Source organism: Ranitomeya variabilis, chromosome 5 (genome assembly GCF_051348905.1).
Source record: "Ranitomeya variabilis isolate aRanVar5 chromosome 5, aRanVar5.hap1, whole genome shotgun sequence".
NCBI classification, from domain to species: Eukaryota; Metazoa; Chordata; class Amphibia; order Anura; family Dendrobatidae; genus Ranitomeya; species Ranitomeya variabilis.
This window is the reverse complement of record NC_135236.1, coordinates 91,433,754-91,458,846: the sequence shown is the minus strand read 5'-3', so window position 1 is coordinate 91,458,846 and position 25,093 is coordinate 91,433,754. Positions and strand designations below refer to the sequence as shown.

The 25,093-nt window shown below is 43.3% G+C and overlaps 1 protein-coding gene across 2 annotated transcripts in view; it reads left to right on the top strand.

Annotated features, from left to right (window-relative positions):
* PROM2 (prominin 2) overlaps positions 1-25,093 on the top strand; it is a 141,739-nt gene that overhangs the window by 93,060 nt on the left and 23,586 nt on the right. For both annotated transcript variants that reach the window (XM_077262949.1, XM_077262951.1), the window contains exons 11-17: positions 1,727-1,879; positions 2,485-2,608; positions 2,690-2,781; positions 6,226-6,307; positions 6,729-6,875; positions 18,951-19,022; positions 20,891-20,983. In XM_077262949.1, the coding sequence (XP_077119064.1) occupies positions 1,727-1,879; positions 2,485-2,608; positions 2,690-2,781; positions 6,226-6,307; positions 6,729-6,875; positions 18,951-19,022; positions 20,891-20,983 (763 nt within the window). The remainder of the gene's footprint in view (positions 1-1,726; positions 1,880-2,484; positions 2,609-2,689; positions 2,782-6,225; positions 6,308-6,728; positions 6,876-18,950; positions 19,023-20,890; positions 20,984-25,093) is intronic.

The following is a 25,093-nucleotide window of genomic DNA, read 5'->3' as shown; positions in this document are numbered from 1 at the left end:
TATTCATTTGCATGTAGGTATTTGCTAATTATGCAAATTGTCTCTTCAGAGAAGGAGAGCTAGAACTCCACCTATGGGAAGGTAGCAATCCTACAAGTTAAAGTGTCAACATTGACTTGTAGGATTGCTACCTTCCAATAGGTGGCACTAGAGTTCTAGCTCTCTTCCTCCCTGAAGAGACAATTTGCATAACTAGCTTATTACCCAGAGGAGCATTGCGACTTTAAGTCTCCTCATCTCGGCATGCTTAGCATGTCGATCTCCACAAGGAGAAACGATACTTCTTGGATAGCATGTAGGTCTTTCAAAGACGAGCCAAGCAATATCTTTACATGGCCAGTCTGTTCCTGCGTTACTGAGAAATCAGCTATTGAATTGATATGTAACTAAGGCTGAAGAGCTATTTGTAGATCTAAAGCCTCTGTCAATCCACCTTAATTCCCCGCACAGTGCCACCTCCTCCTGCTGCTTTACTGATAGCCTCTATGCTGTGCAACTTCAATGGCGCTGGACAGGAAATAGAGCTGGAATGAGGGGTGTTTCAGATCTACCATAATCCTTTGGATATCACTTCAAATGCTGATTTCTTAGTAACGGAAGAACGGACTAGCCATGTAAAGATATTGCTGGACCTGTCTTTGAAAGAGCTACAGGCACATATACATACTTTGGGGTGTGAAATTCTGCTGACAGATTCACTTTAATGAATATTATCTAATATCATAAGTTTTAAATAACTTACTGACCACCAGTAACAATATATACTGTAGCTGACCCAATCTCTGCATATTGCTACTCTAAACCTTTACTGCCCAACAGCCAAAGGAAAGAACTTTTAGTAGAAAAATGTATCTCCAAAACCTCTAGATAAACCAAGGAAAGACAAGATGACTACAATCCCATGTGGACCTCTCCTTAATGTCCAGGATATGATGATTCCAATGAGAAGGGACTATACCCTTATATTAACTTCTCCATATATTCCTAGAGTTAGTGAGGGTGGGAATGGTTTCACATATTGGACCTAATTGATATGTCCTAAAAGTATGTTTTTGAGTTTGTTCCAGGTTCCCTCAACTTTCATAACACAAAAGCATGTTAACTGGTCCATTGGTCTCCTATGAAGTTTGGCCAAAAGTTTTCTAACTAGCCTGCTCCCATAAATAATACTAATTATCACACAGGACTGAGTATTGTAAGCCCATATCTATGAGGGTAGATCACTTTGTTAGTGCCATATCCATAGCAGGTGCAGAGGCTGCAATAACACTTAGGCCGGGGTCACACTTGCCACACTTGCGAGTGCAGTGCAAGAAACTCGCACAAGTCTCTCTCCTCAATACTCGGCACTGCCGCCGGCACTCGGGACCAGAGCGTGCGGTTGCATGCATTTTTATGCAGCTCAACGCTCTGGTCCCGAGTGCCAGCGGCAGTGCCGAGTATTGAGGAGAGAGACTTGTGCAAGTTTCTTGCATTGCACTCGCAAGTGTGACCCCGGCCTTAGGCCTTGATGACCAAAAGGACTGAAATGTTTTTAAGGTGCCTTTATATCTCTATGTTCTGCACTACCCCCTATTACTTTTTAAGTAGAAAACATGAATGGCACAAATCTGGCATATAGATAGTTTTCTCTAATATAAGGTACATGATTTTGTTTTTGAAAAGTTTCCCAACCTCCATCTGTCTATCCTAATATTCTACATTTCCACCATTTCTGAATCCACAGGTGGGTTGTCGGAGTTGTTCTGTGCTGTGTCCTTCTCCTGATAGCTGTCTCCACTGTGCTGGGGTTAGTGTTTGGACTTTGGGGCCTCTACCTATTGCGGGATCCTCTGATCAGCAGACATCGGAGAAGGGATGCAGTTGGATTCCTCTTAATGTGAGTTATTTAGGACTAAACTTAAAGGGGACCTGCCCCAGGTGAAAAGTGGCCAGTTTTTGTTTCTATTTTATTCCAGCTGCAGCCCTGATTTTTTATTTTTGTAGATACACCATATAGCTCCAGAGATATCCGCTTTTTTTTATTTTGTGCTAATTTATATGGTCTTTAACAATAGGGGCGTTGCTCACAGGGTAATAATGCAGAGCAGTCTAAAGACACACCCCAGAGGATCCTGTAAGCCACGCCTCTTTGTGAAGATCATAACATTTTGTACAAAATAAAAAGGCCCATATATCTCTGCAACCATATGGTAGATTTTTTTTTTTAAATGAGAATTTAGTAGAACAGCATGAAACAAAGACAAATAACTGGCCATTGTCCATGTATCCCTAAGTCAGTAGATTAGTGCTATCATAGGAGACAAGAGACTCACCACCAGGTGTAGTTCATCACTGCTCTGAGTCGGGAGACTTCAGCACAAGGCAAAACAGGCAGGTTTCCTGCCAATACGTGCAGAGCCTCATAGAGAAAAAAAAGTCCCTCATAACAAGTTTAAATGTCAATTACGCATAGATAAATGTTAATGCATGCTTATTTTGCAGTGAGGTGTATCTCTCCCTTCTGTTCTCCTGGTTGGTCATCCTTTTTGTGTTCATCACGTTCCTTATTGGAGGAAATGTACAGACTCTTGTGTGTAATCACTGGGAAAATGGGGATATTTATAGGGTAAGTAAATTAAATTATTAACTAATACCATGAGCATGTAATAATTACTAAACTATGTGCCCCTTGTGTAATTATTTTTAGTTTCTGGATGACCCAAATAATCTACCTCAGAACGTTAACTTGAAAAGACAACTTGGGCTCAGAGAAAACTCAAATTTCACTGACTTGTATAAGTGAGTATCAAGAACAAGTTTTTCCATATGGGGTTGTGAATTTTTAGCACAAGTAGAGTTGGTGAGAATCAATTTGCAGAACCCCGTCCATCAGGCTCATCAGTAATCTGTGGATGCTGGATGGGAGCCCTGAAAATCGGCTTACTCTTGGCATTCGCAATTCATGGCATTCATTTGAATAGCCAGCCTAGTGCAACGTCATGTGCATTAGGCCGCACATAATCAAGACAACAGCAGTGAATGCTGAAAGGTAAGAGGCGATTTTCAGGGCACCCATCCAGCATCCACAGACGAGCCCAATGGACCGGTCCTGCAAGTTCATTTGCACCAACTATAAACACAACTTTGCTATATCTCCATATGCTTTGGAGTATCTATAGATGCCGAGCTGATTATAAAGGGTCCCATTGGACAGAACAGCAGAAATTGACTACAATTTATTGAAAACAGAACATCAGTGGCCGATTCAACAGAATTCTACAGCAAAACACCTTAATAAGTAGCAATATTTTTGCACCACTCTGAAGTTTCACAAAATTATTACAAACTTTGGAGTTTTCACGCCAGTCTCGGCCAGCTACATGGGTGAGATGGGGTGTGGCTAGAGCAGTGTTCCCCAAGTCCGGTCCTCAAGAGCCATCCAACAGGCCATGTTTTCAGGAATTCCCTAGTATTGCACAGGTGATAATTGCATCACATGCACAGGCAATAATTCCATTACCTGTGCAATACTAAGGAAATCCTGAAAACATGCCCTGTTGGTGGCTCTTGAGGACCGGACTTGGGGAACACTGGGCTAGAGCATGGGTGAGATGGGGCATGGCTGCGGACGCTCTTCAAATTCACGAAAATTTATGCCACTAATGTGTTGTAACTTATTCCAGAAATGAACACCATGGCGAGAGGTGCACACCAGTTAAGAGATGCATGTAATTCATTCAGTTGCATATTCCTCTTGTTAGAGTTGGAAGGGACCTCCAGGTTCATCGTATCCAACTCCCTGCTCAGTGCAGGATTCACTAAACCATCTCAGATGTCTGTTAAGCCTTTAGTTTGAAGACTTCCATCGAAGGAGAACTCACCACATCTCGTGGCAGCCTGTTCCATTCAGTGATCACCATCACCGTCAAAATTTTTTTTCTAATATCTAATCTGTATCTTCTCCTTTTCAGTTTCATTCCATTGCTTCTCATGTTCCCATGTGCAAATGAGAATAAGGATGATCCCTCTACACTGTGACATCCCTTCAGATATTTGAAGACTGCTATTAAGTCTGGTCTTAGTCTTCTGTTTTGCAAGCTAAACATTCCCACATCCTTTAACCGTTCCTTGTAGGACATAGTTTGCAGTCAGCTAACCATCCTGGTAGCTCTTCTCTGAACTTGGTCCAGTTTTTTATGTCTTATTTTAAATGTGGTACCCAGAACTGGACACAGTATTCCAGATGGGGCCTGACCAATGAGGAGTTGAGGGGGATAATTACTTCACTTGATCTAGACTCTATGCTTTTCTTAATACATCCCAGGACTTTTACCTTTTTTGCTGCTGCATCACACTGTTGACTCATGTGCAGTCTGTGATCTATTAGTATACCCAAGTCTTTTTCACGCATGCTGTTGCTTAGTTCTAATCCTCTCTTTCTGTAGATGTAATTTTCGCTTATCTTGCCCAAATGTATAACCTTGCATTTCTCCCTGTTAAATGCCATTCTATTAGTTGCTGCCCATTGTTCAAGCTTAATTAGATGGTTCTGAATCCTTTCTCTGTGTTCAGTAGTGTTAGCTAACCTTCCTAGCTTTAAATTGTCTGCAAATTTGATTAGTTTACCTTCAGTTCCCTTATTTTGATCATTTATAGAAATGTTGACGAACACTGGGGCCAGGACAGAGCCTTGTGGTACCCCACTTGAAACACTTTTCCAATTGGATGTGCAACACGTTATTCCCATTCTTTGAGTACAATCACTGATCCAGTTATGAATCCACCTAACCGTAGTCTTGTCAATCCCATACTTAGTCATTCTTTCAATAAGGATAGTATGAGATACTTTATCAAATGCTTTGCTAAAGTCATGATATACTATATCTACTGCATTTCCCTAATCCACCCAGTCAGTGATTCCATCATATAAGGAAATTAGATTAGTCTGGCATGACTTGTTTGCTACAAACCCATGCTGACTCTGGTTAATTACTGTATTCCTATCCAAGTACTTACTTACAGTACACACTGTTAATAATTTGTTCAAAGATCTTTCCTGATATAGAAATGAGGATCCCTGGCCTGTAATTTCCTGTCTCCATCTTCTTTCCTTTTTTAAAGATAGGGACAACATTTGCCTTTCTCCAGTCTTCTGGGACTTCTTTTCTCCAGGAATTTTAAAAGATTCTGGCTAGTGGTTCTGCAATTTCCTTTTCTATCTCTTCCAGTACCCTAGGATGTAATTCATCTGGACCAGGAAATTTAAATTAATTTAAATTATCTGTGTTCCCTCACTCCTCCTGTACTCCTGTGAGCCCAGTCATTAAGACTGATGTGCTCAACGCCAATCCTACTGAACTGGCCCCTAAGTGATTCATTTCCCTATTGCGCCTCCTAAGGAGAAATTAAGCACTGCAGTCCTGGGTCCAGTAGAGTAAGAGATGCTGTTTGTGACCTCCCTCCACCTTAATTACTAACTATGTGCTTTCCTCTATTAGTTAATTTATTTTTTTTTCTATGGGAGGAGGGCAACCTCTTAAAATTTCCATATCCACAGTCTAAGGATTTCACCTCTTTAGCTCTTACTGGCCAGTTGTTCGTTATACTGGGAGCTGCCCCCTCTAATTGCTGTGTATAGTGCTGTAGAAGACTTTTGCCCATTCAGACTTGCAAAGTTATAAGCAGCTATTTATGTAAAGACTTAAAAAGTATGGGCATTTTAACTTTTTTTATATACATATGTCATAGGTACACATGGAAATAAGAAACCTTGTATTATATCATATCAAAAAATGTGCTTCCTTCTCCGCCTGGACTGATCAGTCTTTCTCAAAATTATCAATTCACAGATAAAATCTGCATTCAGTGATTACACACTTTCCCATTATTAAGATAAGAAAGAGATGGCAGTTTCTGCTCATAAAGGTCAATGGAGAACTGCACCTGCATTTCAGGAGAACTTGCAGCAGAATGTCTGTGTCTGCCCCTAGCTCCTTTTTTTCTCTCCATAGAGTCTTATAAGCACCAATTGTCATCTCCTATCTCAGTAATGTAAATAATCTGCTTTCACTGAATGCTGAATATGTTACCATTAACAACTTCTGTGGTTACTTTCCCCACATATATGCAAACAGCGTCCTCTACACTTTTTATGGTTATCCTTAGTTTAGTCTAGTGCAATAGTGAAAATGTTTTAAAAGCAGAAATAAAATAGTCATGGTGGTCTGTGTTCATCCCATCCAGACAGTGCAAGCGTGGGGCTCCAATATGGAATGTGCTGGAGTTTAATCCTATTGACTTGGATGCTGCCTTCAACATTTCTCAGGTAAGAAGGCCCTGTGATTAATTTGAGATACTGTGCTGCAGGGGCCGAGATGCCATTACAAGAATACCCCTGGCTTATGTACGTCTTCTATGGCAGGTGGATATCATATAGTGTAAGTCTAACTTTCTCAAACCCTAGGGTGTGTTTGTCTTATACAACATGTGAATATATGAAAATGACGTAATGCTAAACATCAACGTTGTGTTCCCTATATACGTCCCACTTAGAGTTATTTTGGTTTCTAGCTTTAGGCTAGTATTGTGTTAGGGGTTGATACATTACAGCACTGTTCAGGGTGAATCATCCCAAGCTCCCTGCATTAGTATGTTGATGAGATTAAAGAAACTTGTCTCCAAGTCCAGCGGAAAGTTGTCCTGTAATAAACCTGTTCTCTTCTAACTTTCCTATATCTCCCTCCTAGTACACCGGACAACTCAAGAACCAGATAGACAACCTAAATGTGACTGTGCCCGGACTTGATATTGTCGCCAATATTGCAGTGAAGGTTTTACAAGACTACAACAACAGTGGATTGGACAAAGTGCCTTTAAATAGCCTCTTGACACAGGTATGATTACACTTATATGGGTGGCACGGTAGCCCTGTAGTTTAGGCGTCCGGGATTGATATCCCACCAGGGACAACATCTGAAAGGAGTTTGTATGTTCTCCCCATGTTTGTGTGGGTTTCTTCTGGGTTCTCCGGCTTCCTCTCACTCTCCAAAGACTGATAGGTTTAGATTTAGATAGCACTGCAGCTTTACAATGCTGAGGTCTTGGGTTCCAATCCCACCAGGGACAACATCTGAAAGGAGTTTGTATGTTCTCCCCATGTTTGTGTGGGTTTCTTCTGGGTTCTCTGGCTTCCTCTCGCTCTCCAAAGACTGATAGGTTTAGATTTAGATAGCACTACAGCCTTGCAGCGCTGAGGTCCTGAGTTCCAATCCCACCAAGAACACCATCTGCAGGAGTTTGTATGTTCTCACCATGTTTACATGGGTTCAGAGGTGTAGCTAGGGTTTTGGTTCAGGGGGGTGAAACTTCTGAGTGGGCCCCTAACCAGGTAACCTTGATTACAACTCGGTGTCGCACCTTAACAGTGTAGGAGAACCTCAGCAGATGACCACGCTGTGACTGAAGATAATCTCTATATAAAGACCAATATGGATATTACCACCATATGGTCAGTGGTAGATACAAGTCCTGCAGAACATATAACAGATCACTGCACAGTTACAGATAATCTCTTACTGCTGAAGTTCTTTCTGATGGAATCGTTCATTTTTCCCGTCTTTTCCATCTGGCCCAGACCGTCATGACAATTTCTTCCAGCTACAACTCGTCTGCAGAGAATACAACAAAGACCCGTTTAACTTCTCATATTCCAGCCCCATCACCATTTATTTCCAACCTGCACAAACTCCTCATCCTGCTGATACCCCAATACTGAGCCGCTGCTGCCGTATGTGTCCCTATTACTACACCTGATACCCCAATACTGAGCCGCTGCTGCCGTATGTCCCTATTACTGCCCCTGATACCCCAATACTGAGCCGCTGCTGCCGTATGTCCCTATTACTGCACCTGATACCCCAATACTGAGCCGCTGCTGCCGTATGTGTCCCTATTACTGCACCTGATATCCCAATACTGAGCCACTGCTGCTGCCGTATGTGTCCCTATTACTGCACCTGATACCCCAATGCTGAGCCGCTGCTGCCGTATGTGACCCTATTACTGCACCTGATACCCCAATACTGAGCCGCTGCTGCCATATGTCCCTATTACTGCACCTCATACCCCAATACTGAGCCGCTGCTGCCATATGTGACCCTATTACTGCACCTGATACCCCAATACTGAGCCGCTGCTGCCGTATGTGTCCCTATTACTCCACCTGTTACCCCAATAATGAGCTGCTGCTGCCATATGTGTCCCTATTACTGCCCGTGATACCCCAATACTGAGCTGCTGCTGCCGTATGTGTCCCTATTACTCCACCTGATACCCCAATACTGAGCTGCTGCTGCCATATGTCCCTATTACTCCACCTGGTACCCCAATACTGAGCCACTGCTGCCGTATGTGTCCCTATTACTGCCCCTGATACCCCAATACTGAGCCGCTGCTGCCGTATGTGTCCCTATTACTGCACCTCATACCCCAATACTGAGCTGCTGCTGCCGCATAATGCACTCCCCATAGGCAGACTGTGTAGCATAAGGCAGCCCCCATAGTCGGACACTGTAATAAGGCAGCACCCCCATATAGGCAGACCCTGTAATAAGGCATTGCTCCCATAGGCAGACTCTGTAGTATAAGGCAGCACCCCCTTAGGCAGATGCTGTAATAAGGCAGCACCCCCATAGTCAGACCCTGTAATAAAGCAGCCCCCATAGTCAGACCCTGTAATAAGGCAGCACCCCTATAGGCAGACCCTGTAATAAGGCAGCTCCCATAGTCAGACCCTGTAATAAGGCAGCACCCCTATAGGCAGACCCTGTAATTATGCAGTACCCCCATCGTCAGACCCTGTAATGAGGCAGCACCCCCATAGTCAGACCCTGTAATAAGGAAGACCCCATAGTCAGACCCTGTAATAAGGCAGCACCCCCATAGTCAGACCCTGTAATAAGGCAGCTCCCCCATAGTCAGACCCTGCAGTAAGGCAGCACCCCTATAGGCAGCCCCCATAGTCAGACCCTGTTATAAGGCAGCACCCCTATAGGCAGACCCTGTAATAAGGCAGCACCCCAATAGTCAGACACTGTAATAAAGAAGCCCCCATAGTCAGACCCTGTAATAAGGCAGCCCCCATAGTCAGACCCTGTAATAAGGCAGCCCCCATAGTCAGACCCTGTAATGAGGCAGCCCTCTATAGTCAGACCCTGTAATAAGACAGCCCCTATAGTCAGACCCTGTAATAAGGCCGCCTCCATAGTCAGACCCTGTAATAAGGCAGCCCCCCCATAGGCAGACCCTGTAATAAGGCAGCCCCCATAGTCAGACCCTGTAATAAGGCAGCCCCCATAGTCAGACCCTGTAATAAGGCAGCCCCCATAGTCAGACCTTGTAATGAGGCAGCACCTCTATAGTCAGACTCTGTAATAAGACAGCCCCCATAGTCAGACCCTGTAATAAGGCAGCCCCCATAGTCAGACCCTGTAATAAGGAAGCACCCCCATAGTCAGACCCTGTAATAAGGCAGCCCCCATAGTCAGACCCTGTAATAAGGCAGCCCCCATAGTCAGACCCTGTAATAAGGAAGCACCCCCATAGGCAGACCCTGTAATAAGGCAGCAGCACCCATAAAAGAAAATAAATAAATACTCACCTCTGTTCTTCCTGGTTCCTGCGCTGCTCCCGCAGATCTCCTGACAGCGGGCGCCGGGCAGTGACGCCATCGCGCCCCCTGTCAGCGTCGGCGACGTCAGACGCCGACACTGATAGGGGGATGATGGGAGAAGGAGTGTAACGCTCCTTTTCCCATCAATGCGATCAGCTATATCGGCTAAATGCCGGTACAGCTGATCTTCCGATGACGGCGGGGGTCTCACTGCTGGCACAGGGGTCCCCCGCCTGCTCAGGGGCCCCATAGCGGCAGAGCAGAGAGATCGATTCTCTCTGCTCTGCTGCAGAATGTAACTGTATCGGCGCGCTTGATTGTGATCCCCAATGGGGACAATGATGATGTTTTTGCAGCACTGTGGAATTAATACCGTGCTATATAAGTAAATAAAATTAATAAAAATAAACAGTTCCCAGAATCCTGCCTGTTTTTTTGTTGCAATGCAAATTAAATAATAATTTCCAAACATAATTATCCATTTATATTTGTAAGCAAAATTTGGTTGTTGATACATAAAAATAATACATGTGGTAGATTTGGGAGTTGTGGGGTAGTTGCCCGGGTGGTGATGCTCGCCCTAGGTTTATCAGTGCACTTCCTGTCAATGGTTACTCTTCACTTCTATCCACCAGCACCGCACCCACGTCTTTTGATTGACAGTGAAGGGCAGGGTTAGTGTCAAATATCAGAGCATCTGTCTCCAACGTCAATAAATAAGCAGTGTCAGCATCGGCAGAGAGAGGCAATATGTCCACCGGTTCACTTGCAAACCTAATTTCCATATTAAAAGCAGAATTTTGGTGCCACAGATATCATTGTAATTGGTGTCATTCATAATGTTTTACACTGGCATCATGTACTACCTCTGCTTGCTTAGGTTAGTCTTACATACAGGTTCCTTTTAAGACCCCATATACTGTACATTGAATGAGTATTAAACAATAGATGTCTTCTGTGTGTAACTGAGACTCATACACTAAGGCTTCTTTCACACTGCCATTTTTACAATCTGCACAGGGTCCGTCAAAATGTTGAAATGACGGATCCTGTGCAGATTGTAAAAAATGGGTGCACTGGGCCCGTTTTTCTGATGGACCCATCGAAGTTATGTGCACCTGTTGTGTATGCGTCTTTGCAGTGGTTTTCCGCTGCGAAAACGCATACGCAACACAACCCAGGTTAAAAATAATTTAAAAAATAAAAAAATCGCAATATTCTTACCTTCCGGCGTCCCGCGCAGCGTTACCGATGCTCTCAATGCTCCTGGCAGCTAGTGTTCCCAGTAATGCCTTGCGTGCAATGTCCTCTGATGACGTCGCAGTCTCGCGAGACCGCGACGTCATCGGGTCATTTCGCAATGCATTACTGGGAACGCTAGCTGCCGGGAGCATCGCGAGCGTCAGTAACGCTGCGCGGGACGCAGGAAGGTAAGAATATTGCGATTTTTTTATTTTTTTAAATTATTTTTAACAGTATATCTGGTTACTATTGATGCTGCATAGGCAGCATCAATAATAAAAAGAGAGAGAGAGCGAGCGAGAGAGAATTTCCCTGACTGGAAATTCTTCCATGCATGCTCAGTTTCTAAAGACGGAACCCGTCGCTGGATTCCTGCTTTTGACAGTCAGCGACGGATCCTGCGTCCATAGGCTTCCATTATAGCCAACGACAGGCAGCGCCGGACCCGTCGCTGAGCGATTTTCCAACGTGCAGAAAAAACGTTCCTCTGAACGTTTTCTCTGCCCGACGGACAGCAGTTTTCCGACAGATCCAGTGCACGACCGATGAAACGGATGGCCATCCGTCACAATCTGTCACTAATACAAGTCTATGGGAAAAAACAGGATCCAGCAGGAAAATTTGCTGGATCCTGTTTTTTCAAAAATCGACGGATTTCGAAGGAACCTAAAAGACAGAAGTGTGAAAGAGGCCTAAATAGTCAATTCTGATTCCCAAAAATTAGGTTTAGCTGAATCTCTCTTTGAACAAAAAATTGAGGTAGAATTATAGCCCTTCATGTACAGGAATAGTGAACCTGCTCCACAGTCTGCACAAATTTGTTGAATAGAGCAAAACAAAGTCCAGCTCACCATAATCGACATCCCTGGAGACTCGGAGCACGGAACCGCTGTGTCAGGGCGTAGGCAAAACAGGAAAAGGAAGGATATCCAGCTCAACGATGTAGTGAAAAAAATCCGTAACTTTATTCACTTCAAATCATAATGTGAAGGATAAAACATCAGCAGCAATAAGAGTAAAAGCAATATCAACGCGTTTCTGGTGACAAAGCACCCTTAGTCATGACTCATGACTAAGGGTGCTTTGTCACCAGAAACGCGTTGATATTGCTTTTACTCTTATTGCTGCTGATGTTTTAACCTTCACATTATGATTTGAAGTGAATAAAGTTACGGATTTTTTTCACTACATCGTTGAGCTGGATATCTGTTATGACCCCAATGGCGAGGGTCTCAGAGGAACGTGGAAGTCTGCAGAATACAAAAATCCAGCTCATAGGGCAGTGGTAGCTGGGTTGACCATATATCTACTCCTAACGCCAACACTAGAAGTAGCCGGGGATCATTCCTACGTTGATTCTAGATGACACGCTCCAGCCGGAGAATCTAGCTACCCCTAGTAGAGGAAAACAAAAGACCTTTCTTGCCTCCAGAGAAGGGGACCCCAAAGCTGGATAGAAGCCCCCCACAAATAATAACGGTGAGGTAAGAGGAAATGACAAACACAGAAATGAACCAGGTTTAGCACAGAGAGGCCCGCTTACTGATAGCAGAATAAAGAAAGGTAACTTATATGGTCAACAAAAACCCTATCAAAATCCACACTGGAAATTCAAGAACCCCCGAACCGTCTAACGGTCCGGGGGGAGAACACCAGCCCCCTAGAGCTTCCAGCAAAGGTCAGGATATATATTTGGAACAAGCTGGACAAAAATACAAAACCAAAACAAAATAGCAAAAAGCAAAAAGCGGACTTAGCTGATATAACTGGAACCAGGATCAGTAGACAAGAGCACAGCAGACTAGCTCTGATAACTACGTTGCCAGGCATTGAACTGAAGGTCCAGGGAGCTTAAATAGCAACACCCTTAACTAACGACCCAGGTGCGGATAAAAGGAATGACAGAAAAACCAGAGTCAAAAAACTAGTAACCACTAGAGGGAGCAAAAAGTAAATTCACAACAGTACCCCCCCCTTAGTGAGGGGTCACCGAACCCTCACCACGACCACCAGGGCGATCAGGATGAGCGGCATGAAAGGCACGAACTAAATCGGCCGCATGAACATCAGAGGCGACCACCCAGGAATTATCCTCCTGACCATAGCCCTTCCACTTGACCAGGTACTGAAGCCTCCGCCTGGAGAGGCGAGAATCCAAGATCTTCTCCACCACGTACTCCAACTCGCCCTCAACCAACACCGGAGCAGGAGGCTCAGCAGAAGGAACTATAGGCACAATGTACCGCCGCAACAAGGACCTATGAAATACATTGTGAATAGCAAACGACACAGGAAGATCCAGACGAAAAGATACAGGATTAAGGATTTCCAATATCTTGTAAGGCCCAATAAAACGAGGTTTAAATTTGGGAGAGGAGACCTTCATAGGAACAAAGCGGGAAGAAAGCCATACCAAATCCCCAACGCGTAGTCGGGGACCCACACCGCGGCGGCGGTTGGCAAAGCGCTGAGCCCTCTCCTGTGACAACTTCAAGTTGTCCACCACATGATTCCAGATCCGCTGCAACCTATCCACCACAGAATCCACCCCAGGACAGTCAGAAGGCTCCACATGACCCGAAGAAAAGCGAGGATGGAAACCAGAGTTGCAGAAAAAAGGCGAAACCAAGGTGGCGGAACTAGCCCGATTATTAAGGGCAAACTCAGCCAACGGCAAGAATGTCACCCAATCGTCCTGATCAGCAGAGACAAAACACCTCAAATAAGCCTCCAAAGTCTGATTGGTTCGCTCCGTCTGTCCATTAGTCTGAGGATGGAAAGCAGACGAAAACGACAAATCAATGCCCATCCTACTACAAAAGGATCGCCAGAATCTGGAAACGAACTGGGATCCTCTGTCTGACACAATATTCTCAGGGATGCCGTGCAAACGAACCACGTTCTGGAAAAACACAGGAACCAGATCGGAAGAGGAAGGCAGCTTAGGCAAAGGAACCAAATGGACCATCTTTGAGAAGCGATCACATATCACCCAGATAACGGACATGCCCTGGGATAGCGGAAGATCAGAAATGAAATCCATGGAGATATGTGTCCAAGGTCTCTTCGGGACAGGCAAGGGCAAGAGCAAACCGCTGGCACGAGAACAGCAAGGCTTAGCTCGAGCACAAGTCCCACAGGACTGCACAAATGACCGCACATCCCTTGACAAGGAAGGCCACCAAAAGGACCTGGCCACCAGATCTCTGGTGCCAAAAATTCCCGGGTGACCTGCCAACACCGAGGAATGAACCTCGGAAATGACTCTGCTGGTCCACTTATCCGGGACAAACAGTCTGTCAGGTGGACAAGACTCAGGCCTATCAGCCTGAAATCTCTGCAACACACGTCGCAGATCCGGAGAAATAGCTGACAAGATAACTCCATCTTTAAGAATACCAACAGGATCAGCGACTCCAGGAGCATCAGGCATAAAGCTCCTAGAAAGAGCATCGGCCTTCACATTCTTTGAACCTGGTAAATACGAGACAACAAAATCAAAGCGGGAGAAAAACAATGACCAGCGGGCCTGTCTCGGATTAAGGCGTTTAGCAGACTCGAGATACATCAGATTTTTGTGATCAGTCAAGACCACCACACGATGCTTAGCACCCTCGAGCCAATGACGCCACTCCTCAAATGCCCATTTCATGGCCAACAACTCCCGATTGCCCACATCATAATTTCGCTCGGCAGGCGAAAACTTCCTAGAGAAAAAGGCACAAGGTTTCATAACAGAGCAACCAGGGCCTCTCTGCGACAAAACGGCCCCTGCTCCAATCTCTGAAGCATCCACCTCAACCTGAAAGGGAAGTGAGACATCGGGCTGGCACAAAACAGGCGCCGAAGTAAACCGGCGTTTCAACTCCTGGAAAGCCTCCACGGCAGCAGGAGCCCAGTTAGCTACATCGGAGCCCTTCTTGGTCATATCCGTCAAAGGTTTCACAATGCTAGAAAAATTAGCGATAAAACGACGGTAGAAGTTAGCGAAACCCAAGAACTTCTGTAGACTCTTAACTGACGAGGGCTGAGTCCAATCAAGAATAGCTCGGACCTTGACTGGGTCCATCTCCACAGCAGAAGGGGAAAAAATGAACCCCAAAAAGGGAACCTTCTGTACACCAAAGAGACACTTTGAGCCCTTGACAAACAAAGAATTTTCACGCAAAATTTTAAAGACCAACCTGACCTGCTCCACATGCGAATCCCAATTATCAGAAAAAACCAAAATATCATCCAGATAAACAATCAAAAATTTATCCAGATACTTCCGGAAAATGTCATGCATAAAGGACTGAAAAACTGAAGGCGCATTGGAGAGCCCAAAAGGCATCACCAAGTACTCAAAATGACCTTCGGGCGTATTGAATGCGGTTTTCCATTCATCACCTTGCTTAATGCGCACAAGGTTGTACGCACCACGAAGATCTATCTTGGTGAACCACTTGGCACCTTTAATCCGGGCAAACAAGTCAGACAACAGCGGTAAAGGATACTGAAATTTGACAGTGATCTTATTTAAAAGCCGATAATCAATACAAGGTCTCAAAGATCCGTCCTTTTTTGCCACAAAAAAGAATCCCGCACCAAGAGGGGAAGAAGACGGACGAATATGTCCTTTCTCTAGAGACTCCTTGATATATGAACGCATAGCGGTATGTTCAGGTACCGACAGATTAAACAGTCTTCCCTTAGGAAATTTACTGCCTGGGATCAAATCTATAGCACAGTCACAGTCCCTATGAGGAGGCAGTGCACTGGACTCAGACTCACTGAAGACATCCTGATAATCAGACAAATACTCCGGAACTTCCGAAGGCGTAGAAGAAGCAATAGACACAGGCAGGGAATCCCCATGAATACCACGACAGCCCCAACTTGAGACTGACATAGCCTTCCAGTCCAGGACTGGATTATGGGTCTGTAACCATGGCAGCCCTAAAACAACCAAATCATGCATTTTATGTAAAACCAGGAAACGTATCACCTCGCGGTGTTCAGGAGTCATGCACATGGTAACCTGTGTCCAATACTGCGGTTTATTTGCTGCCAATGGCGTAGCATCAATACCCCTAAGAGGAATAGGATTTTCTAATGGTTCAAGAGTAAAACCACAGTGCTTAGCAAATGACAGATCCATAAGACTCAGGGCAGCACCTGAATCTACAAACGCCATGACAGGAAAAGACGACAGTGAGCAAATCAAAGTTACAGACAGAATAAATTTAGGTTGCAAATTACCAACGGTGACAGGACTAACAACCTTAGCTATACGTTTAGAGCATGCTGAGATAATATGTGTAGAATCACCACAGTAGTAGCACAAGCCATTCCGGCGTCTATGAATTTTCCGCTCATTTCTAGTCAGGATTCTATCACATTGCATTAAATCAGGTGTCTGTTCAGACAACACCATGAGGGAATTTGCGATTTTTCTATCACATTGCACCGAATTAGGTGTCTGTTCAGACAACACCATGAGGGAATTTGCGGTTTTGCGCTCCCGCAACCGCCGGTCAATTTGAATAGCCAGTGCCATAGTATCATTCAGACCTGTGGGAATGGGAAAACCCACCATAACATTCTTAATGGCTTCAGAAAGGCCATTTCTAAAATTAGCGGCCAGTGCACACTCGTTCCAATGTGTCAGCACGGACCATTTCCGAAATTTTTGGCAGTACACTTCAGCCTCGTCCTGCCCCTGAGACATAGCCAGCAAGGCCTTTTCTGCCTGAATCTCAAGATTGGGTTCCTCATAAAGTAAACCGAGCGCCAGAAAAAACGCATTAATATCAGCCAATGCCGGATCTCCTGGCGCCAGCGAAAAAGCCCAATCCTGAGGGTCGCCCCGTAAGAACGAAATAACAATTTTTACTTGCTGAGCAGAGTCTCCAGATGAACAGGGTCTCAGGGACAAAAACAATTTACAATTATTCACAAAATTCCTAAACTTAAACCTGTCTCCGGAAAACAGTTCAGGAATCGGTATTTTAGGTTCTGACCTAGGATTACTGATAACATAGTCTTGTATGCCCTGCACACGAGTAGCCAGCTGGTCCACACTTGTAATCAAGGTCTGGACATTCATGTCTGCAGCAAGCATAGCCACTCTGAGGTAAAGGGGAAGAAGAAAAAAAAAAAAAAAACTCAGAATCTTCTTTCTTATAATCCCTCTTCTGCAATGCATTAAACATTTAATACTGGCCTGGCAAACTGTTATGACCCCAATGGCGAGGGTCTCAGAGGAACGTGGAAGTCTGCAGAATACAAAAATCCAGCTCATAGGGCAGTGGTAGCTGGGTTGACCATATATCTACTCCTAACGCCAACACTAGAAGTAGCCGGGGATCATTCCTACGTTGATTCTAGATGACACGCTCCAGCCGGAGAATCTAGCTACCCCTAGTAGAGGAAAACAAAAGACCTTTCTTGCCTCCAGAGAAGGGGACCCCAAAGCTGGATAGAAGCCCCCCACAAATAATAACGGTGAGGTAAGAGGAAATGACAAACACAGAAATGAACCAGGTTTAGCACAGAGAGGCCCGCTTACTGATAGCAGAATAAAGAAAGGTAACTTATATGGTCAACAAAAACCCTATCAAAATCCACACTGGAAATTCAAGAACCCCCGAACCGTCTAACGGTCCGGGGGGAGAACACCAGCCCCCTAGAGCTTCCAGCAAAGGTCAGGATATATATTTGGAACAAGCTGGACAAAAATACAAAACCAAAACAAAATAGCAAAAAGCAAAAAGCGGACTTAGCTGATATAACTGGAACCAGGATCAGTAGACAAGAGCACAGCAGACTAGCTCTGATAACTACGTTGCCAGGCATTGAACTGAAGGTCCAGGGAGCTTAAATAGCAACACCCTTAACTAACGACCCAGGTGCGGATAAAAGGAATGACAGAAAAACCAGAGTCAAAAAACTAGTAACCACTAGAGGGAGCAAAAAGTAAATTCACAACAGATATCCTTCCTTTTCCTACAAATTTGTTGAGTTCACACCCGTAAACAGGACCTGTCACCAGGTCAGAAGGGGCAGTTTTCTAACTTATTTATTCCCCATGCTCCCCTGTGTTTATTGTAGTTTTCTTTTATTTGTAATACAGTTCTAGAGATATGGAATGTTTTATTTAATGCTCATTTTTGGTTTTGGTTGTGTTTTTTTTTTCAAGTGGGCGTGGTTTGTAGGGTTTTCTGAGGGCGTGTCTTTAGGCTACTCTACATAATTACCTTGTAAGCCACGCCTCCTTAGTAAAGATCATAAAAATGACTCAACAAAAGAATCAATATCTCGGTAACCTTATGGCGGATTTTAAAATAAGCAAAAAACAAAAGCTAAATACTCGGGGGAGCAGCTGGAATAAAATAAGACAAACTGTCCACTTTTTACCTGGTAACAAGTCCTATTTAAAGTGGTAATCCAGTTTTATTGTACAAGTCTGTAAGCACATTATGTGACTGCAGACTTGTGAATCCTCACATCGCAAGCACTGCGCACTTTGAGGATTCTCCGGTGCCAGTTCTACAAGCAACAGGTGCGTGACTGCTTGTGTGTGATTGGCATACATACAGTAATGTGCCGACAAAACTTGCACGGCCTCACTCAATGCAAGTGTATTCAACAAGCCCAGAGACACATGACTGTCCGCTCCCGGCGCCGGCACAGGAGAAACCACACAGTGCGCAGTGAGGATTTACAAGTCTGCAGGCACATAGAGAGAACGCACACTTGTACCCTCAGGCCTGACAACACCTTTAATGCCCTAAAGTATATATCATGTTAATAATCCCCCCTAGGAAGGACCGTTCGAAACCTTATTTGAAACATCCTAAAATATATTTGTAATTGACGACTTGTTCCCGTAGATTTGTTCGCGGCACCATGTAGTATACCACACCAGCCAGATCTGACATGTGCTTACTCCATTGTTTTCTGCTTCTGTTTAGATTCCATTCTGCTGCTTGTCCTTCCTCGTATCATATTGTTTGGATACCGTAAATCTGAAATGTTTAATCATTTAGCATTTTCTTTAACTTGTTTCCCCCAGATACAAATACCCCCTGTAATTGTGGACATCGGGCAGTATATCCCAGCCCTGGAAAGCCTTGCTTCTAGCCAGGTAATCACAAGTCATGATTCCATTTCCATACATTTTTTAGTTGAGTGAATGCATCCATGCTTTTGCGCTCCACTGTCAGGGCTGAGTAGATCTTTGCCCAGGGCATCATTGATTAAAACGAACAATCTGAACAATTCTTAGACGATTTTTACTTTTTTTTTATAATGTAGAACATAGGTCAGGCACTGTATATTTTCATACTTTTAAAACCACAATTGTAAAAGTTTTAAAATATAGAACTATCAATCCAAGTATGATAAAGTGGCCTGCTCAGGACCCCCCTCTCTAAGCCAGAATCACAGAAGCACATTTTAAAAGGGAGTTATCTCTAATATGAGAACCCCAGTAAAGTCATAGGGTATGTTTGTAAGCAGCACGAGTCTATGGTCCCCCCAAAAACATTACCACTTCTGTGCTCTAAAGCCTCATTGTTATCGTAGGACATCACCGCAGTCAGTGACGGTATATATCTATTTAGATTTTTCTTCCTAAAAGCCAGATTTTACACTTGGATTGGTGCCATTCTGTAACTCACACACAAATTCATGAGAACAAGGATAGAGAAATATTTTTTTCTTGCCTTCTTAACCCTCTTAATCTAGGTAAGGCATATATATATATATTTTTACTTTATTAATGTAAACTGTGGGTATGTGCACATGGCGTAATTTAGACACTTGTGCAGGTGCAATGTTTTCTTAGGCGAAATTGTATCAGGAAAACCGTATGAGGTAATTTCCTGAGGAAGAAGTGCTTGACACTGTGAAACGCGTTGGATAGAATGAAAGCCACGTTTGAATAAATCGCTGAGACTTGACGTTGTCCATACACAGCAGTGCTGGAGACATCCACAAATTATTTCTATCTTCAGGAAAACACTGGCAGTCATTTTCCTGATGCGGCTTCACCACCAGCTTTTACTCTATACTTAGAGTATAGAGAGAAGAATGAGCATGTCACTCCTTTTAGCCTCTTCAGGGTTTACGGATCCTAAATGTGTTAAAGGAAGTGACATAAGATGGAACATGTCCACAGTAAAGATGAGCGGATCTCCAATCCGCGTGCAGGTCAGTGGTGCTTGGTAGTCGGAAAGACTGCAAATTTCTTCCCTTACAGTGTCCCTGACCTGGCTTTTGATTAGCCGGGGTTGGCACGACATCATCTTTGCATCACATCGCGCAGATGACATCTTGCCAGCCTCAAGTTAAATGCTGCATCGGGAAGGTAAGAGATTCACAGTCTGCAAGGTACCACTGATCTGGACACTGGATCGGAGTCCCACAAATCGATCTGCTCATCTCTGGTGCACAGTAATGTTGTCTTGAAATAGCTGGGCATTGTGTTCATTTTATAGGGTGCTTTCTTCTGGCGGATTCCAGGGTAGAATCCACCTGAAAAAGACATAATTTAGAGGGTTTTTGAACAGATTTTGTGGTTTTCAGCATGGCAACATGTTTATTGTCCCTGGGACGTTTCCTTGTTGGTGTTGAACGTTCAATATCGAGACATATATATATATATATATATATATAAATATATATATATATATATATACACAGTACATATATATATATATATATATATATATATATATATATATATATATGTGTTTTAGATCACATACTGCTTGTTGTCCACGCTATTTAAAGCCACCGTATGTTAACCTTGGCCCTCTGACTGTCCCCTGTCTGACCTTCTGATTTACGGCTTACATGACATCTGCTGTATCTTGTAATTCTCTACTGATTGTATCTGCTAATAATCATCATCTGGACAGTAATGCCACCATTAATCTTTGGGATTGAGTTTTCTAATGACACCAGGATTCAGCATTCATTTCCCTGTTGGATTATTTTATCCTCATTCAGAGTAACGCAACCATAAGAAGTCAGCTGGAGAATGAGGTGGCCACTCTGAGGGACATCCAAAATGCCACCGCACAAGATCTAGAGAAAATCATGGTAGGTATCTATAACAGATAGCACAAAAGACCTACAGTATGACAATCTTAAAAAAAGAAGGGGGCACCAAATTTGTTGGTGTTTTCAACAGAGCCCATTAAGCACATTTTTCCCTTTTCTGTTACTTCCTACACGTGCTACATCACATCGCAGGCTGATGAGTAGCTAGCTATAATGTTCCTGTTTTAGGGGTCAATACAAAATCAGGGATATGTTAGTTAGTCGGTTAAGGTGATATTTGCAGTGATTTAGGGTGCTTATACCAGAACTCTTAAAATTTCTGGTGGTCTCAGATTGGTAAGGAGTCATCATCTGAAATCCCTGGTGGTTTAGGATGCGTAGGGCTTTGTTGTATCTGTACTGATCTCGGGAACTAAGGGCAGTACTGCAGTTAATTATGCCTATAAATTGATAATTTAAATTGATATTGATAAAAAATCGTAGGATACTGGATAACTTACTGATAACTGAGAGGGCTCTGATGCCGTTTCCTTAAAGGAGTTGTCCGGTCCAAATCAATAAGTCTGCAATCACTCTGTGTGACTGCAGACTTATGAATCACCCCATCGCATGCACTGTTCCCGGCAGGGATTAGTTGGTTTCTGAGCCAGGACCAGAGGGTATGTATGAGTAATATATACTCCCGGCCAGAGCCCATCTAGTGGGCGTGGCCTGGTTCCATATAATTGTGTGGAGTGAGGCCTCGCTCTCTAGTTGGCCATGCCCATTGGATGGCCGTGCTACTAGATAGGGTGCGGCCTCACTCAACACAAGTGTATGGAGCAATGCCACACCCGCTGGATGAAATCTGTCCAGGAGTATGTATAATGCATACATACCCTCCGGTCCAGCCTCAGAAACAAGCGAATCCCCTAATCTCCAAAGTGACTGCAGGCTTATAGATTTGGACCAGACAACCTAATTAATGGAGTGAAAGTGCACATGCTCAGCTCTGCTCCATTACTATCTATAGGACTGACAGAAATAGTAGACCACTGTGCTCAGCTGCCCCATAGACAATGAATGAAGAGGAGGCTGTCCATGCGTAATACCACTCCATTCAGGATGTGTGCTGCAGAGCCCCATTCTCAATGTCCAGAGACCTGATCGGGTCACTCGGTGTACAAGTAGTTTTGACCTACAGGGATCAACAAGTTATTCCCTAAGTCAAGATCGGAGATCAATTGATTTTGTGGGGATAATCCTTTAATTTCCTCAATTGCAGGAGTATGTTGCTTTATATCACTGTTTTTTATAGCAATCCAATCCAAACACACTGCCATAAAGTAACCTGATGAACACACCACTAGGGGAGGCAACTTATTATGTCGGGGTGCTGTGGGGAAGCATCATACTTTTGCTTACTCTGTTTTGGAAAGTTATGGGGGCATCATACTTTGTTAGGGGTTATGGGGACATCATACTTTGTGTGTGGGGATGTAAAATCCATTATATTGTGTAGGGAGCTATGAGGCCATCATACTGTGTGGGACCTGTTGGACCAACATACTATGTGGGAAACTGTGGGACCATCATACTGTGTGGGGAGCTGTGTGGGTTTCATACTTTGTGGGAAGCTGTGGGGACATCATTCTGTGTGTATAGCTGTGGGGACCATCATACTGTGTGGATAGCTGGGGGGGACCATCATACTGTGTGAGGAGCTGTGCGGGTTTCATACTTTGTGGGGACATCATACTGTGTGGATAGTTGTGGGGACCTCATACTGTGTGGATAGTTGTGGGGACATCATACTGTGTGGGGAGCTGTACGGGTTTCATACTTTGTGGGGACATCATACTGTGTGGATAGTTGTGGGGAACTCATACTGTGTGGTGAGCTGTACAGGTTTCATACTTTGTGGGGACATCATACTGTGTGGATAGTTGTGGGGACCTCATACTGTGTGGATAGTTGTGGGGAACTCATACTGTGTGGGGAGCTGTGTGGGTTTCATACTTTGTGGGAAGCTTTGGGGACATCATACTGTGTGGATAGTTGTGGGGACCTCATACTGTGTGGATAGTTGTGGGGACATCATACTGTGTGTAGTGGGAGTAGTTCATCGAGGTGCAGGGCTGTATTACTGGACCAGTGTGATTTACTTATTTCTAGAAACTTTACAGGAAACAGTAAATTATATGGTTTTGATTAGCTGCTACAGGTAAGAAGACATCGTAAAATTAATATTAATATACAAAAAAATATATTAATATTGATCAGAATAATTTCATCCTATTAGTTCCACCCTACACAACAGTCAGTCTCTCATGTGGCCCTTTGGGAAAATATAATTGCCCACCCCTGATGTAAGAGGTATGAACACTTCTCCAAGTGTGCCACTTGAAATCAGTCATTATAGTCTAAAACTAGATATCACTGCTTATTTTCATTGCTTTTATGTAATTAGTTCTAAGTATTAACTATAGAATTCATGTAATCCGGTTAATAGTGACGCATAATAACTGTGATAACAGGTTTAATTGTTAAACTCGCGTGAGTCAGGAATTTATATTATTAATGTTTTATGTTGTATTTTTGACATAATGCCAAGGGTTATATATCAGAGCTTAATTGGCACCCGGGGAAGAGTCATCTCTGGGTTTCGATGCATTATAGTGGTAGTATTAATGTCAGGAGAATTTCTCTTTACCAATGGAAGACTGGAGACATCTGAGTTGAGATCATAGGTTTATTCTTCTATACAAGGAGACAGTCTCTAATCACCTCAATGAAGATGGCGGCAGGAGTGTCTGCCCAAAATATACCGTAGTTACAGCAGTTTATATAGTTATGGTTGACGTAATGAATACAAATATAGAATCAGCTATTTTTCATAATATATAATATCAAAACTAGTGTAGGAAGGTATATATGGAAGTGCATTTATCTGGCGCTAAAAACAATAAAGAACTATCCTTTCTATAAGCTATATTTGCACATTGTCTGATATCGATATTTCCGTTTGTAAATCAATTCCATCTTTAGTTACGCATGAATCATTTAGGCATTACCTATAGTTAAACATCGTAGTAGAAGCATATAGTGCATATTTTCTAAAAACCTTATCATCTAAAAGACTTTATAACAAATCATAAAAAAGTTCTTACAACAAATAACAGTATTAATAGTGATATAGCTACGGCTAAACGTGCACTAATCCAAGGAATATATTGGGCCTCATTGTTCCAAACTGGCTAAAAGAAAAACTTTGCTTGCTTGACTTTATATCCAATTCAAAGCTGCACTTTGACAATGTTATCGGCAATAAGTACATTTTCCTGTTTCACAATTTTGGTAACTCTCCCCTATTGAGTTGCGTTATAGCTGTACCTATGATAGGGCAGACATAGTAAAAAATTAAAAAAGAGCTATTATGGAACACTTGATGAGTTTTAATAATAATACTAAGGCTGCATTCACACTGAGCTTTTTGAGGACTTTCATTTGCTGTTCTTATGAGGAGTTTTTTATTGTTTTTTTTTTATTCCTGAAGAGGTTTTGGTTTTGAAAAACAGCAGGTAGGGAAAAAAAAGTGCTTATCACCTCTATATAGCAGATTTGGCTGGAATACATTCCAAACTAGGCACTGTCCATTCAAGAGTCTGCAAAAAAAAAGCTTCAGGTTTGTACTTGAAAAACTTATCAGATTTGTCCACCTCAAAAAACTCTGTGTGGATAAAAGTCAAGGTTATGTTCATTCTTAAGTTTTTGACATGTTTTTGGAGCAAAACCTCAGTGGAATCTCTCCAAATCCTCCTCAAAACTCCTCAAAAACTAAAAAGACTCAGTGTGCACATACCCTAAAGGTATGTTCACTCTGCAACGTTTTCCAGCAGTCAATAGCATCCATTTTTCAAGCAGAAAATGCTTCAAGAAAGTCTCCATTTCTCTGAAGTTGTGTAAACCTGAAGTGTCTTTTGTAAGTGTCCTTTTTTTGGTCATTTCCTGAGAGTTTTTTCCAGTCCTTTTTTTCTGATGGCACTTTTTTGCTATTTTTATTTGCATTATTTTCCACCATTTTCAGGGTGTTCTTTTATATCCATAAAGAAATTATAAAGCTAGTAGCAATTCTTAGCTTTCATTGACATGTGGGTGGAGCTGGGGCGG